This window comes from Suncus etruscus, chromosome 16 (assembly GCF_024139225.1).
Source record: "Suncus etruscus isolate mSunEtr1 chromosome 16, mSunEtr1.pri.cur, whole genome shotgun sequence".
Lineage (NCBI taxonomy): Eukaryota > Metazoa > Chordata > Mammalia > Eulipotyphla > Soricidae > Suncus > Suncus etruscus.
Genome location: NC_064863.1, coordinates 83,855,021 through 83,870,887, shown reverse-complemented (window position 1 = coordinate 83,870,887; position 15,867 = coordinate 83,855,021). Strand labels below are relative to the sequence as shown.

Here is a 15,867-nt window from a genome sequence, read left to right as displayed (position 1 = left end):
GTGTGGTTTCATTATTCATATTTCATATTTCGCTGCCCATGCAACCCACTCTCCCTAAAGTGGATTCACCGAAATCTCACTGATGGCTGTAGGACAGAAGCCACCTACAGCAGATACAGAATAGTCTCATTCAGCCATGGGATTTAAGAGAATAAAAATACTCAAGTACAATAGAGCTGAGGGCCAGAAGGACCAGTTTACCACAAAGAATGATGAGCACAGTTAGAAAAATAACTACATTGACAACTACCATGACAATATGAATGATAGAGAGAAATAGAATGCCTGTCCCTAAGACAGGCAGAAGTGTTGGGGAGGAGTGAAATGTGGAACATTAGTGGTAGGAAAGTTACACTGGTGAAAGGTAGGGTGTATTTGATGACTGAAACCCAACTACTAACATTTTTGTAATCATGGTGCTTAAATAAATTATTTTTCAAAGTTTAAAAGCATGATGAAAAAAATAATAGAAGTCTGTTCATACACCTTGATACTAACCTAATGAATTTAACAGCCAGGCCCAGGTCAGCTATACAGCAAGTTCCATTTTTCTTTACTAAGATGTTCTTACTTTTAAGATCTCGATGGGCAATTGCTGGTTTGCCTTGAGTGCTAAAGATTTCAGTGTGTAAGTGACATAAGCCGCTGACAGAGGAGTAGGCTAACTTGAGCATTGCTTTTGTATCCAGGGTGGTAGACTTCAAGTAATCATAGAGAGAACCATTTTCATGATAGTCTGTGATCAGGTATAGCTGGGTCCAGGAGCCGGTTCCTTTAATATCTGCTGCAATAAACCCTGAAAAAATATACCAAAGATATTAAAAAAATACCTGGAGCAGACACTTAAGAAAATGAGGACTGGGTATCAGGAATAATTAATATCCCCAGGTATCATTTTTTAATTTATCCTTTTAAATTATTTCACTAGATATTACTACTATCAGGAGAAATTAAACAGTAAAGGTAAGAAACACCTGTAGTTTGTATCTAAAAAATACCTTCCAAAGTATTAGCTGATATTCATATTATTTTGTGGGGGGAGTTTGGGTCATACCCAGTAGTGCTCAGAAGTTACTCCTGGCTCTATGCTCAGAAATTGCTCCTGGCAGACTCAGGGGACCATATTGAATGCCAGGATTCGAACCACTGACATTCTGCATGCAACGCCTTACCTCCATGCTATTTCTCCGGCCCTGATATTCATATTATTTTTTATAAGAAATGGTTCAAGCTATGTGTGACATACTTGGTATCTTTCCCAAGAAGGGTCTTAGGTCTTAAGTCAAGGTATACAAAGCCTGAATTTTCCTATGTGATTCTTACCCAAAATATTTTCATGCCTCATCAGCACTGTCTGATAGATTTCTGTCTCTCTGAACCAGCTGGCTTCCTCCGTGGTGAAGAATACTTTGACAGCTACCTTTTCGCCACGCCACTTTCCCATCCACACTTCGCCATAGCGTCCTTTCCCAATCTGTTTCACCATCTGAATCTGCTTAGCAATAGTCCTTTGAACCTGTTAAATTCAAAAGTTTGCTGTTAGTGAAGTCACAGTTTGGAAATGTGTTCAGTCTCTTTTTCACTGATTAAGAAATTACTTCTGAGGGGCCGGCGAGGTGGCGCTAGAGGTAAGGTGTCTGCCTTGCAAGCACTAGCCAAGGATCAGGACCACGGTTCAATCCCCCAGTGTCCCATATGGTACCCCAAAGCCAGGGGCAATTTCTGAGCTCTTAGCCAGGAGTAACTCCTGAGCATCAAATGGGTGTGGCCCGAAAAAAAAAAAAAAAGAAATTACTTCTGCAGGTCAAGAACATAGCAGTGCAGTTTTATTGTTTTATACTTGTGTTATTAATTGCCACTGAAGTCTTTTGAATGATTGAGATTGATTATGGATTAAGAATGTTTAAAATAGAGCATCTAAAGTAGCAAATATTCTGTGCTGGTGTCATTTATACAGAGAAAAATCGGTGATTAGGTCGACAGCAAAGAATAAAGTATCCATCTCCGGGTTGGAGAGATAGCACAGCAGCGTTTGTCTTGCAAGCAGCCTATTCAAGACCTAAGGTGGTTGGTTTGAATCCCGGCATCCCATATGGTCCTGGTACCTGCCAGGAGCTATTTCTGAGCAGACAGCCAGGAGTACCCCCTGAATACCACGGGGTGTGGTCCCAAAACAAAAACAAACAAACAAAACAAAACAACCAACCAACCAACCAAACAAACAAAATTATCCATCTCCATATTCTCACAGGAAAATAGATCTTCTAAAAAGACTGATATCACTTGATCAAAGATAAAAGATAAGAAAAAAATGTGAATGGGTGCTTGAAAAATTTAAGAAATCCCTAGCCTTAAAGGCTAGGAGGTAAAAGGAATGATGGGAGTTAGTGATGAGCCTAGAGCAGAGAATCTGATTAGCAAAGTACATACAAAGTCAGGCTGTTTTCTATGCAAATAAATAACACCAAAATCTTTTCTAATGTAAAACCTTTCTTAGTTTTAATTAAAAAAATCCGTTTTTAGGATAAAATATACTTCTATACTTTAATAGACATACTCAGATATTCCAATTAATATTTTAACTATTTTCACTCATACTAATGTCAAATATGTAAGATTAATCTATTTCATGCAAATTATCAGGGCTGAATAAGTAGTCATTATTTCTTAAAATTTATGTACATATAAAAAAAGAAAGAATTACAGCTTTTGAAATATTAACCTTATCAATGATTAACAGTTTTGTGGAATTTCAGTTTAGCTCTATTCATCTAAATGTGGGTAGGTGTCGCTAATTCCACAATTAAAACTCAAAGAAAATAAAAGATCTCTCCTATATGCAAATATAAAAAGAAAAATAGTAAGGAAACAAAAATTGGTCAAAGTTAGGAGAACTGAATATTTTGTCTACAGAACTGAGTTTTGGTGAGAAGGGGTTTTCTTGGGGCCTAATGGAGAAAAGTGGTGATGGGTGGGGTGTTGGGATGATATATGAATGAAAATGATGAACATTGAAAACCCCAGAACCTCAATTAAAATAGTTTAAAAGAAGAAAAAGTAAAAGAAAAGAAAAAGAAGACAGAAAAGAAAATCAAAACACCAAAACTGGGATTCAGATTCTTAACTTGGACCTCTTTAAATGTTGAGAAATTCAACCACAGCATCAAGCTCAGATACTGGAATATACTACATCTTCAGTACAGATTAGAGCAAAAGGGGGAAAAAATAGAAATTCTTTAGCATGAACTTCTGATCACACAGCTGTGAAGAGATACTACATAATTGATCATATTAAATTCATACTAAGGTGATGATAATTTTGCCATCATACAAGTTAATTAATCATAAATTAGAAGATATTAAAAAGGGGCCGGGCGGTGGCGCTAAAGGTAAGGTGCCTGCCTTACCTGCGCTAGCCTAGGACGGACCGCGGTTCGATCCCCCGGCATCCCATATGGTCCCCCAAGCCAGGAGCGACTTCTGAGCGCATAGCCAGGAGTAACCCCTGAGCGTCACCGGGTGTGGCCCAAAAACCAAAAAAAAAAAAAAAAAAAAAAAAAAAAAAAAAAAAAAAAAAAGAAGATATTAAAAAAAGAATTGTTGGCATATACAAAAATAAAAATTCCTAAAGATGCATATAGAAAGAAAAAAATGGGATGTTGGAAGGGAAGATACTGCAGGAAAAACAGCTACTGTTTGTCAAGAGAAAAAAAAAACAAAAGAATTTAGTCCTATCAGACAATATACCTAGAAACGTTTAGATATAGGATGCAATAAATGTTACATGAAATACATAAAGATGTAAAAGTGAGGCTGATAAACTATGAGTAATGTGCTCATATTACAAGAAGACAAACTGGGTTCAACCCCCAGCACTACCTTTGTTCCCTTCAGCCTTGTCAAGTGTGATCCTTGAAGACTGAACTAGAAGTAAACCCTGAGCACAGCTGGGTATGGCCCCTAAATAATCAAAAAAAAAAAAAAAAAAACAAATTTTAAAATAAGAAACTGGGACTGGAAGTGATAGCACAGTGGGTAGGCCTTGCCTTGACCAACCTGGATTCAATCCTTGGGATGACCATATGGTACCCCAAGCTCTCCCAGAGTGGTACCTGAGCTCAAAAACAGAAGTAAACCCTGAGCACAGTAGATGTGCTCCCCCAAATAAAATTAAAATAAAGAATTTTAAAATAGAGGAGCAGTGGTGCAAGCGGTAGGGCAAAGTTTCCCTTGCATGCGCTAGCTAACCTAGGATGGACCGCAGTTCGATCCCCTGGCATCCCATATGGTCCCCCAAGCCAGGAGCGATTTCTGAGCACATAGCCAGAATAACCCCTGAGCATCACAAGGTGTGGACCCCAAAAGCAAAATAAATAAGTAAATAAATAAATAAAATAGAGGAAAGAAGTAAGTAAGACCTTTTAGGTAATACCTTGAATTTGAAATAGCTCATTCTCAGGCTGGAACAATAGCACAGTGGTAGTTTTCCTTGCATGGGGCCGACCCAGGATGGACCTGGTTCAATTCCCGGCATCCTATATGGTCCCCGAGCATGCCAGGAGCAATTTCTGAGTGAAGAGCCAGGAGTAACTCCTGAGCACCACTGGGTGTGGCACAATAACAAAAAAAATGATTTTCATTGTCACAATAGAAAACAGGATATAAGAGTCACCCACTGAGTGGGAGAAACTATCACCCAATACCCATCAGATAAGGGGCTAATATCCAAAATATACAAGGCACTGACAGAACTTTACCAAAAAAAAAAAAAAAAAAACAAAAAAAAAACCATCTAATCCAATCAAAAAATGGGGAGGAGAAAAGGTCAAACAATTTGACAAAAAGAAATACAAATGGCTAAAAACCACATGAAAAATGCTCCACATTACTAATCATTAGGGAGATGCAAATCAAAACAAGTATGAGGTACCATCTCACATCACAGAGATTGGCACACACCACAAAGAATGAGAACAAGCAGTGCTGGCAGGGATGTGGAGAGAAAGGAACTCTTATCCACTGCTGGTGAGAATGCCATCTAGTCCAACTTTTATGGAAAGCAATATGGAGATTTCTTCAAAAACTGGAAATTGAGCTCCCGTATGATCCAGCTATCCCACTCCTAGGGATATACGCTAGGAACACAAAATACAATACAGAAATCCTTTCCTTACACCTATATTCATTGCAATAGGCAGACTCTGGAAACAACCAAGATGCCCTTCAACAAATGAATGGCTATAGAAACTGTGGTACATATATACAATGGAATATTATGCAGCCGTCAGGAGAGATGAAGTCATAAAATTTTCCTATACATGGCTGTACATGGAATCTATTATGCTGAGTGAAATAAGTCAGAGGGAGAGAGACACACACACAGAACAGTCTCACTTATTTATGGGTTTTGTGAAAAATGAAAGACATTCTTGCAATAATTTTCAGAGACAAAAGAGAGGAGGGCTGGAAGTTCCACTATACGAAGCTCACCACAAAGAGTGATGAGCGCAGTTAGAGAAATAACTACACTGAAAAGTATCATAACAATGTGAATGAATGAGGGAAGTAGAAGCCTGTCTAGAGTACAGGCAGGGGTGGGATGGGGAGGAGGGAGATTTGGGACATGGTGATGGAATGTTGCGCTAGTGAAGAGGGATGTTCTTTATGTGACTCAACCCAACCACAATTATGTTTGCAAGCAAGGTGTTTAAATAAAGATATTAATTAATGAAATCTGGGGCAAGAAGGGGGCAAAAGGACGAGAGGAGAATGGGGCAGGAGTAGTGTAACAAGCAGTAGGACATTTGCCTTGCACATGGATGGACTGTGGTTTGATCCCCCTGGTGTCCCGTATGGTCCCCAGAGCCAGGAACGACCTCTGTGCGCATAGCCAGGAGTAATCCTTGAGCGTCACCTGGTGTGCCCCGCACAAAAGAATCAGAGGAACAGATGCTGCCTAGTAAGCATAAGGTTTCACATTCATTCCTGGATTACCACATGTGCCTAGCACAGTTCTAGACGCCCTGCTGTTTGTGAGCACAGTGCGACCTGTAGCTTCTGACTGTACCACTAAAGAGTGCAAATCTCAGAGAAAGGAAAAACGGTGTTGTGAGTGACAGAGCAAAGAAGCAGATCCCTGAAGAACTTAAATGTGAACACATAGTGGTCAACTTGAAATACTAAACCAGCACTCACGGCTGCAACTAGTGATAACCACAAAACACACAAGTGGAAGTACCTCAGAATAAGGCTGCAGGCCTCCTTCAGCCTCAGGGCCCAGTAATGAGCACTGTAGTCTGTTGTGTGTCCAGAAAGTACCATCACAGAGATGATAAAAGTGCCGGCACCATAATCAGACATTCAGGCAACCCCTGACCTATCATTGAAGCAACAATAAAGAGAAGAAGGGGAGAAATCCAAACGATGGGGAAAAGGACAGAGAAACAGCAGAGTAGAGCTGGAGACTAAGATTAGATTAGATTTGATCAGATTACAGCTCCTGACTTTTTTTCAAAACGTTATGATTTTTCGATGATAATTACATAATATTAGAATGACAGTTTTAGGATATATAAAATCCTTTTTAAAAAACAAATTTATTTATTTATTTATTTTGAGTTTTGGGTCACACCGGTGGTGCTCAGGGATTCTGGCTCTGTGCTGAGAAATCGCTCCTGGCAGGCTTGGGGACCATATGGGATGCTGGGATTCCAACCATCATCTGTCCTGAACTGGCTGCATGCAATGCATATGCCCTACCGCTATCTCTCCAGCCCCATAAAATCATTTTTTTTTTATCTTCTAAAAACTTGACTAAAAAATAAAAGCACTATTGCTGTCATGAAGCCAATCAGCCTGAAAGATTACAGGCAGCAGGCATATGTGAAGGCAAACTGTGCCTTTTGTTCTTATTTTGTTTTTGTATTGGGGAACACACCCTGTGAACTCCAGGATTTCTCCTTAGCTTTCTAGGTCAGATCTGAGATCTCTCTTGGTAGTGTTTGGAGGACCATATGGGATACTGGATATTGATCCTGAGTCAGCCATGTGCAAGGTAAACGCCCTACTCACTGTACTATCTTCTCAGCCCCTTCAAAATACTCCCTTGGGGATTAAACATGTAAAATATGTGAAAAAGATAGGGCCAGAGATGAGGTAGGGCTCTGATCTTTCATGAAAAACTACCACTTTATATAGGCAGTACCCAGTTCTGCTATAAGTGATCCCAGAGCACTAATCTAGGAGTAAACCCTGATCATCACCTTTTGTGACTTCAAAACCAATAAAATAAAGTAAAAAAAGAACTAAAAGTTAAGGAAAATAAAAAAAGAAATATGTGAGACATAAATGTTTCTATTACCAAGTATGGGAAGGAGACACTTTCCACATCTAACTAAACTATTTACTAAGAATATAAGTACATACTTAATCTTGAGATGTCACAAAGCACTGCTTATCAATATGGAGATTCCTCCAAAAACTGGAAATCAAGCTCCCATATGAACCAGCTATACCACTCCTAGAAATATACCCTAGGAACACAAAAATACAATACAAAAACCCCTTCCTTACACCTATATTCATTGCAGCACTATTTACCATAGCAAGACTCTGGAAACAACCAAGATGCCCTTCGACAGATGAACGGCTAAAGAAACTGTGGTACATACACACAATGAAATATTATGCAGCTGTCAGGAGAAATGAAGTCATGAAATTTTTGTATACATGGATGTACATGGAATCTATTATGCTGAGTGAAATAAGTCAGAGAGAGAGAGAGAGAGAGAGAGAAAGACACAGAATGGTCTCACTCATCTATGGATTTTAAGAAAAATGAAAGACATTCTTGCAATAATTTTCAGACTAAAGAGAGAGGGCTAGAAGTTACAGTCCACTTCATGAACCTCATCACAAAGAGTGAGGAGTTTAGTTAGAGAAATAACTACATTGCAAACTATCCTAACAGTGAGACTATATGAAGGAAATAGAAAGCCTGTCTAGAGTACAGGTGCGGGCTGGGTGGGGAGGAGGGATATTTGGGACATTGGTGGTGGGAATGTTGCACTGGTGATGGGGTTGTCCTCTTATATGACTGAAACCCAACCACAATCATGTTTGTAACCAAGGTGTTTAAATAAAAAATGTATTAAAAACACAAAGCACTGCTTATAAAATATTAGGGATATTTCAAAATAAACTTCTGCTTCTTTACCCTTAACAATGTATATCATTAATGAAAAATACTGAGGGAATTGGTAATCTTTGAAATAACAAGGAACAATTATCTTATAATGTGACACTAAATTATATTCAGAAAAGTGGATATATTATAAAATCTAAAGACCTGAAAATATAACTAAAAACTAGGTTGTTTGACTGTTTATTTGATGTAACAAATGTTTCTCCTAGAGAGATAATTCCTCAATAATGATAGTGCTGGGTTAGAGGGTAAAAATACTGGGAAAGCTAAGTGTGTTCATTCCAAAACAATATGCAGATAATTCAAATGAAAGTTCTTAGGATATTGTGCTTAATATTAAAAATAGTATACTTTACGTTTTTATTTCTATAAATATATTTAATGCATATAAAATTCTAAGAATACAAAATCAATTTGAAAAAGAGACATTTAATATTGGAGAAAATCCCATGTAACTTTAATAACTAAGGATTGCCTCACAAATTATTTTGTTTGAATTATAGCCTGAATAAAAGGTATTAGAACAAACGTTCATATAGGCATTATGTCTAAGTTTCAGGAAAATACTCTATATCATACAATACCTAAACTTAATAATAGTGTGTTGCTTTGTTAAAATTTGCAGATGTGTCATGCTATATTCTTATCATTTAAAATAATACTAATTAATGAGATCAGGAGCAGTTGGAAAGTAATGGATATACTTATAACAGACTATTGTCTCACATACATTCATCTTCAAACTCTTCAAGTTTCACAGTTTAGCTATTTTGATATACATCTAGATTTAATATGTCCAAAAAGCTGTATATAAATTTAGAGCAAAAAGCACTGTGGGTAGGGAGTTTACATTGTACGCTGCTGACCCAGGTTAGATCCTTGGCATTCCATTTGATTCTCCAAGCCTGCCAGGAGTCATATCTGAGCACAGAGCCAGGAGTAACCCTTGAGTACTTCTGGGTGTGGCCCCAAACCAAAAAAGTCATAGATTCTTTCCTTTTTTTAAATAATATTTTATTTAAATGCCTTGGTTATAAACATGATTGTGGTTGGGTTTCAGTCATATAAGAGGACAACCCCCATCACCGTGCAACATCACCACCACCAATGTCCCAAATATCCCTTCTCCCCACCCCTTCCACACCTGTACTCTAGACAGGCTTTCTATTTCCTTCATATAGTCTCACTGTTAGGATAGTTCGCAATGTAGTTATTTTTCTAACTAAACTCCTCACTCTTTGTGATGAGGTTCATGAAGTGGACTGTAACTTCTAGCCCTCTCTCTTTAGTCTGAAAATTATTGCAAGTATGTCTTTCATTTTTCTTAAAATCCATAGATGAGTGAGACCATTCCGCATCTTTCTCTCTCTCTGACTTATTTCACTCAGCACAATAGATTCCATGTACATCTATGTATAGGAAAATTTCATAAAAGTCATAGATTCTTGACTTGAGGTTAATGATGAATATGTCTCCTTATTAACTAAATATATGAAGCAAAGAAGATGAAAATTTAAAACTGAGTAATAAGGTTTAGAAAAATAAATCTTAAGAAATTATTAAGGAAAACATCTTTTGTTAACTTCATCATTTCCATACAAATGCCCAAGAACCTTCTTTTGGTCCATAAAGAAGTAAAAGTTTTTCTCTTTAGAGCAAGCACCTTGGATTCAGAATTTTTTTTCAAGGATGGAAGAGCTGACCATCCAAAAATTTAAGTTCATTCTTATAGTATACAGAAGAGATTTCTCCCTGAAACATAAACTTTCCAGTCAGAATATCGACATCTCTTGGATATACTCAGTAAGCTGCAACACTTTGACTTCAAAAATCAGGTCAGATTGCAATGATTTTATCTTTACTGTTTATTGTGAAAAAATGCTGGGGAATATTTTTCCAATCTTTTGTGTAGGTTCCTTAATGAAACCAAACTTAGATTAGAAAACAATAGCCATATCCCTGGTAGATCATGTGGTTATCAGGAAATCCTGCATATGTGGTCTAATATCTGACTTGTTATCTATCACTGCCCTCTCTGCCACAGCTTGTTCACATAAATTCAAGACAGTTTTATCTCCTACCAGCAGAGGGAGACCGGAGCCACTTCCTGAGCTCTGGGATTGCTCGATTAAGTCTCTCAGGGATTCTCCAGGAGGGATATAAGTTTCGTCCTGTTCTAACCCAATGCTGTATCGGGGTCTGGTTTCTTGTCTTTTATACCTGAAAAGGCACAAGGGAAAATCATTTACTCACGATAAGCAATGACTGGGGGAAAACTCTACAAATAAGCAGTAATCACAGCAATCCTAACTCTGGCACATAAAGATAATGCAGGAAAATATTTAGTGGTCATTATTCTTAATTGTGATGTCTAAACTACTAATCCCAATCATTTCTGCTAAGTTGTTTTTAACTAATGTATGTGTTTTTACTCAGTTTCAATTATCTACAGTGTACTTTCATCACCATTATTTTAGCAAGTTACATGTCATTAAAGTTTTTATGTAACCCTACTATTTGCTTCTTAAAATCTGCCTTTGAATTTGGCAATTAATTAAAAATATAAACTTTGCTTATATGAATACTTTGAAGTTAATGATATCATCTAAAGAAAGGCATAAAGCAAGAGCTAATTTTAAAATTTAAAAATAAATGTCAATGACTGTCTCCAAATAGAAATTAATTTATTTCAATCTACATCCATTTGCAGATGAGTAAGAGTTACACACAGAAAATGGCATTCATTTTAGTGTAGGGAGGGCTGGGCTACACTCAGTCGTGCTTAGAATTTGCTCCTGGATCTGTGCTCAGGGCTTACTCCTGGAGTGGATGTACCCAAGGAATTAAAGTATTGCCTGAGATAGAACCAGGATAGGTTGTATACAATGCAAGTATATTAATCGCAGTACTATCTGTTTGGCTCCATATGGCATACATTTAAAGTTCTTTATTATTTTGCAAACTAGAAAATAATTTTTGTTTTAGTGGTTGTAAATAATTTGTAACTGCCATACTTTAACTGATCTTATTTTCAATATTAGTTTATATACATTATCCTTAGAATTTTCCAATATGTAGAGAAAAACGTTAATTCAAAAAATAAAAAATAGAAGAGATATTCTAAGTTGGACAGAATTGCTTTTATATTTAGAGTCAAACCTCAGTAAGAAAGAATTTCTGAATAACCTAACTAACCTGCTTTCGCTAAGGATGAAATTCTGGGTGGTTCTGACATCTGAAGGAGCAAAGGAAATAGCAACAGATAACATGAGTTATATGCTTATAATTTTATTATAATTATTAAAATTATTATAAAGAATTCGAATTATAATAAAATTAAAAATATAATATGGTCAATCAAAGTTGTGAAGAAAAAGTCAAGGGTAAAATAGTATAAAGAAAACATTATAGGGCTGGAGTGATAGCACAGTAGTAGGGTGTTTGCCTTGCATGTTGTTGACCAGGAGATACCTGGGTTTGATCTCCGACATCCCATATGGTCCACCGAGCCTGCGAGGAACAATTTCTGAACACCGAGCCAGGAGTAATCCCTGAGAGCCCCAGGTGTGGTGGACCATACCTCTCTCTTCCCAAAATAAAACATCATAAACCAAAAATTCTTCATCTATATGTCAAAAACTTACCTGAAATAACAAAACAAAATGATAAGAACGAAGAGCAAACTACAGACAGTCACAGATATGAGTAAAGCTTTGTGATGAACAGGTCCATCAATAAAATCTGAAATTAAGAAGAAAGCAAAGAGTCATATAATGGACCATACACCTACAATAGGAGCCAGTTCTAACCTAAAATGTTCCTATGTTCCATATGCAAGATGACATATGCTCTTTCTACTCAAAATCAAATACAATGTTTATTAGCATGAATCTATGCCATATAGGTTCTTGTTTCAATATCAGACATTTTAATTTTCTTGAAAGAATATGACTGATATAGGATATAAAATATAAAGAAAAGAAAGTAGATCAGATATACCTTATAAGTTTATAGATTTGCCTTATAAAGTTTACGGGCTCTCTCTCTCTCTCTCTCTCTATATATATATATATATATATATATATGCATATATATATAAGCCAAAAGTATCTTAATATGGATCTAAACAAAGGGGTCCCTATATGACTTCAAATCAAGAATAAATGTGTGGACATTACCTAAATAGAAATGTGTTTCACATTTAAGTAACATAATTTCCATAAATGTATCACTTTAAAAGGATTGTATTGTGGGGCCGGAGAAATAGCATGGAAGTAAGGCATTTGCCTTGCATGCAGAAGGTTGGTGCTTTGAATCCCGGCATCCCATATGGTCCCCCGAGCCTGCCAGGTGCGATTTCTGAGTGTAGAGCCAGGAGAAACCCCTGAGCACTGCTGGGTCTGACCCAAAAAAACAAAAAAACAAAAAAACAAAAAAAAAAAAGGATTGTATTGTCAGAGAAATATATTTTTATAAAAAAAGCCTTCAATATGATTTACTTTCATACAAGTTTTTCATGAATAAATATTTTATAGCATTATTTTTAAAAATTCCTATATATAAAAATGAATCAGCTTTATATATACATATTTATTAACTTTATGCCTAGACATTTTCATTCAAATTATTTTATTCCTATGCAATCATCCCACATGATTTATGATACTCAGATGCTCTCTAAAATATGTTTTGAATATATAAAATCAGAGAAACTATAGAGTAATAGCAGAATTAGTAAGATTTTTGTGTGCATGTATGTAAGAGCATATGTGTGTATGCTGCTAGTACATGGTTCGTGGACCTCACACATACATCACACACAGTGGTCATCATTATTTAGTTTTTTTTACAAAAAATTACTTGAATTTATGACCATGATCAAAATTAACAAGTTTTTCCTCAACTCTGCTGCCTTTGTTTTACTAGATGGCCACCTGATTATTTTGGCTGGTTACCTTGACACAACTAAAATACTTTTTCATTTAACAATAGCATTATTTTCCTAAAGAATGAAATATAAAGAATAAAGTGCCAAGTAACTACAATGAATCAGTATGACCTCACTATCAAATAAAATTACACTGCAGTATCCCATATAGTTTACTAGTAAATGCACATGCATACACGCACAGTATTCAGCCTTAAACTATAAAGAAATTCTGACATGCTACCATAGGAATGAAACTGAGGGCTTTATGTTAATTCAAGGAAGCTGTAACACAAGTAACAAAAAGGTATATATCCTATGATCTGACTTATATGAGATAGATGGAACAATTCAAAACAAAATGTAGACATTTGGTTCCCAAGGAGTGGAAGGAAGGTAAATTGGGAAGGTACTGTTGGATGGTAGAGAATTTCAGTTTTACCATATGAAGGGAAGACTGCAGATGAATATAGATATGAACGCACTGCATAATGAGTGTATTTAATTCCACTTACTGTACACTTAAAAAGGTAAATTTATGTTCTGTAAATTTTAGCCCAAGGGGAAAAATGGGAGGGCATTATATATTTCTTTATAATATGAATTATGTTCAGATGTAATTTTAAGAATATTTTATTAAATGAGATTTTAGGTAAAATTAGGCTTTGGGTGTTTGTTGTTGTTGTTGTTGTTGTTTTTAAGCTTTTGGGCCACACCCAGCAGCGCTCAGGGGTTATTCCTGGCTCTGTGTTCAGAAATCCCTCCTGTCAAGTTTGGAAGACCACATGGAATGCCAGGGATTGAACCCAGGTCAGCAACATGCCAAGCAAATGCTGTCCCCGCTTTGCTATCACTCCTGCTCTCTCAAAAACATTATTAATGGTAAAAAAAAAAAAAAAGCATCTTAGGAACATGAGCCACTATACCACAGTCAAAGATTCACTAGGGCATCCACACCAAAAGGAATCTTGTCTGATGAACACATTCATTGTCTGAAAAGTACTACTTAAAAACTATTGAAATTCAGTTGCAGGGTTTTAGAATAAAGCTACAGTATTTTATAATATATTGTTCCAGGAACAGTTGCTTTCATTCCTCTTCCCTCACATAATCGGGAAAGTTAATATTAAACTCAAAGTCTACAAATTCTTCATTAGTGAAAGAAAAATGCACATTTCTGCACACACAGGTGGACAAACACCATGGCAAATATAGGTGCAAACATTGTCACTGGAAAGAGCTTATGTTGGATAGCCAAACGAAGCAAAGCACTTGGACTGCAGATAAATTGTAAACTGTACAGAACAATGCATGTCATATATGAGAATAGCATGCTTTACTTGTGTCGTCATTTTAATAATAAGCTCAGACTGTAGAGACCCAGTGCAAAGGAAAGTGGTCAGCCTTGTCAAGGAAATATCATCTACAGTCCACTCCAAATTAAATAGCAAGCCCTTCACTGTTGAAGGGTTTGAATTAGCATCCATGTCTACTTGCCTGTGCATTTCTCTTACTCCTTTGCTCATTCAGTAAACTCACATGATTTTCAAAGATGACGGGAACTTATAAAAATTCCTTTGTAATTAGCCCCACACGTTGATCTTTTCATACCACAGCAATAATTTCTTCCCTTTCCTCCTCTATTCCCTGATGTATTTTCCCTATTCAAAATATAATAGACTACCTTCAAAACATTATATACTGCCTACCTTTTACAACTGGTTCATAAAGAAACATCGCCAACTAAGAGTAAACATTTAGAACTTTTATAGTGATTCATCTCCAGGACAATCCGACTTCCAACAGTACTGAAGTCAAGTGGCAGCAAACGTCATATACATGATAAGATCTATTGTCACAGATAGTAGACTACTTTGCTTACTTACTCAATATATTGTTTAAACTTTATTTCGCATATACATTACTTAAAATATTGTTCAAAATGGAGATTAGCAACATAAATCAAAATTTAGTCTAAATTTAACTTGAAAGAGAACATGAGGTTCTGCAATTTTAATAAACTGCAAGATGCTGACACTGCTAGTACAGGACCCAGTTTGAATGTAAGACTTTATACTACTTAATTATATAACTTTTTCTACTAGTCAGGCTGATTCATAGTTTTATTCTGTAAAGGTATATCTCAAAAGGATGTATTATTGCCCTTCTTTAGAATTACTGCTAATCACAGTCTGCCTGATTGAAAGAAAGTGAATCCATTTGTGCTGCAATGCGTTTGCATCTTCAAATGGGGATATTATGCCTAAGTAACTCATATAGTGTTTTGAGGGGGAAAAGGCTTAATTAATGTATTACATAACATAGCACTCAGCTTATATTAGAAATTTTTCTTGCCTAACCCACGTAGCAATCTTCTTTTCAACCTTTAAGTCTTGTACAACTAACACTTCTTTGAAGTATTTTTGACATTCTCCCAGTTTAGAGTTAACTATTCACCTTCCTCCTCATATCCTTAGTATGTTTTATAATCTAGCTCTGCTGTTGGAACACTTTTAAAGTTGATAATGGTTTATATGTTTCTCTCTTGCCCCCTAGTGTGCTAATCTTGAAAGTAAAAATTCTCTTCAGGGGCCAATACAGTAGGTAAGGTGCTTGCTTTGCACTCAGTCAAATTGGGTTTAATTACTGGCAGTGCAGATGATTCCCTGAGCTCACCAGGAGTGATCACTGGATATAGAGCCAGTAGTATACCCTAGCAGAGGGCTTGTTGTTGAGA

General features: G+C 36.4%; 1 protein-coding gene across 1 annotated transcript in view; it reads right to left on the bottom strand.

Annotated features, from left to right (window-relative positions):
- BMPR1B (bone morphogenetic protein receptor type 1B) overlaps positions 1 to 15,867 on the bottom strand; it is a 185,735-nt gene that overhangs the window by 25,129 nt on the left and 144,739 nt on the right. Inside the window, exons 5-8 of the mRNA XM_049789982.1 lie at positions 11,848 to 11,944; positions 10,285 to 10,423; positions 1,324 to 1,516; positions 499 to 796 (exon numbers count right to left, since the gene is read on the bottom strand). Coding sequence (XP_049645939.1) covers positions 499 to 796; positions 1,324 to 1,516; positions 10,285 to 10,423; positions 11,848 to 11,944 — 727 coding nt within the window. The remainder of the gene's footprint in view (positions 1 to 498; positions 797 to 1,323; positions 1,517 to 10,284; positions 10,424 to 11,847; positions 11,945 to 15,867) is intronic.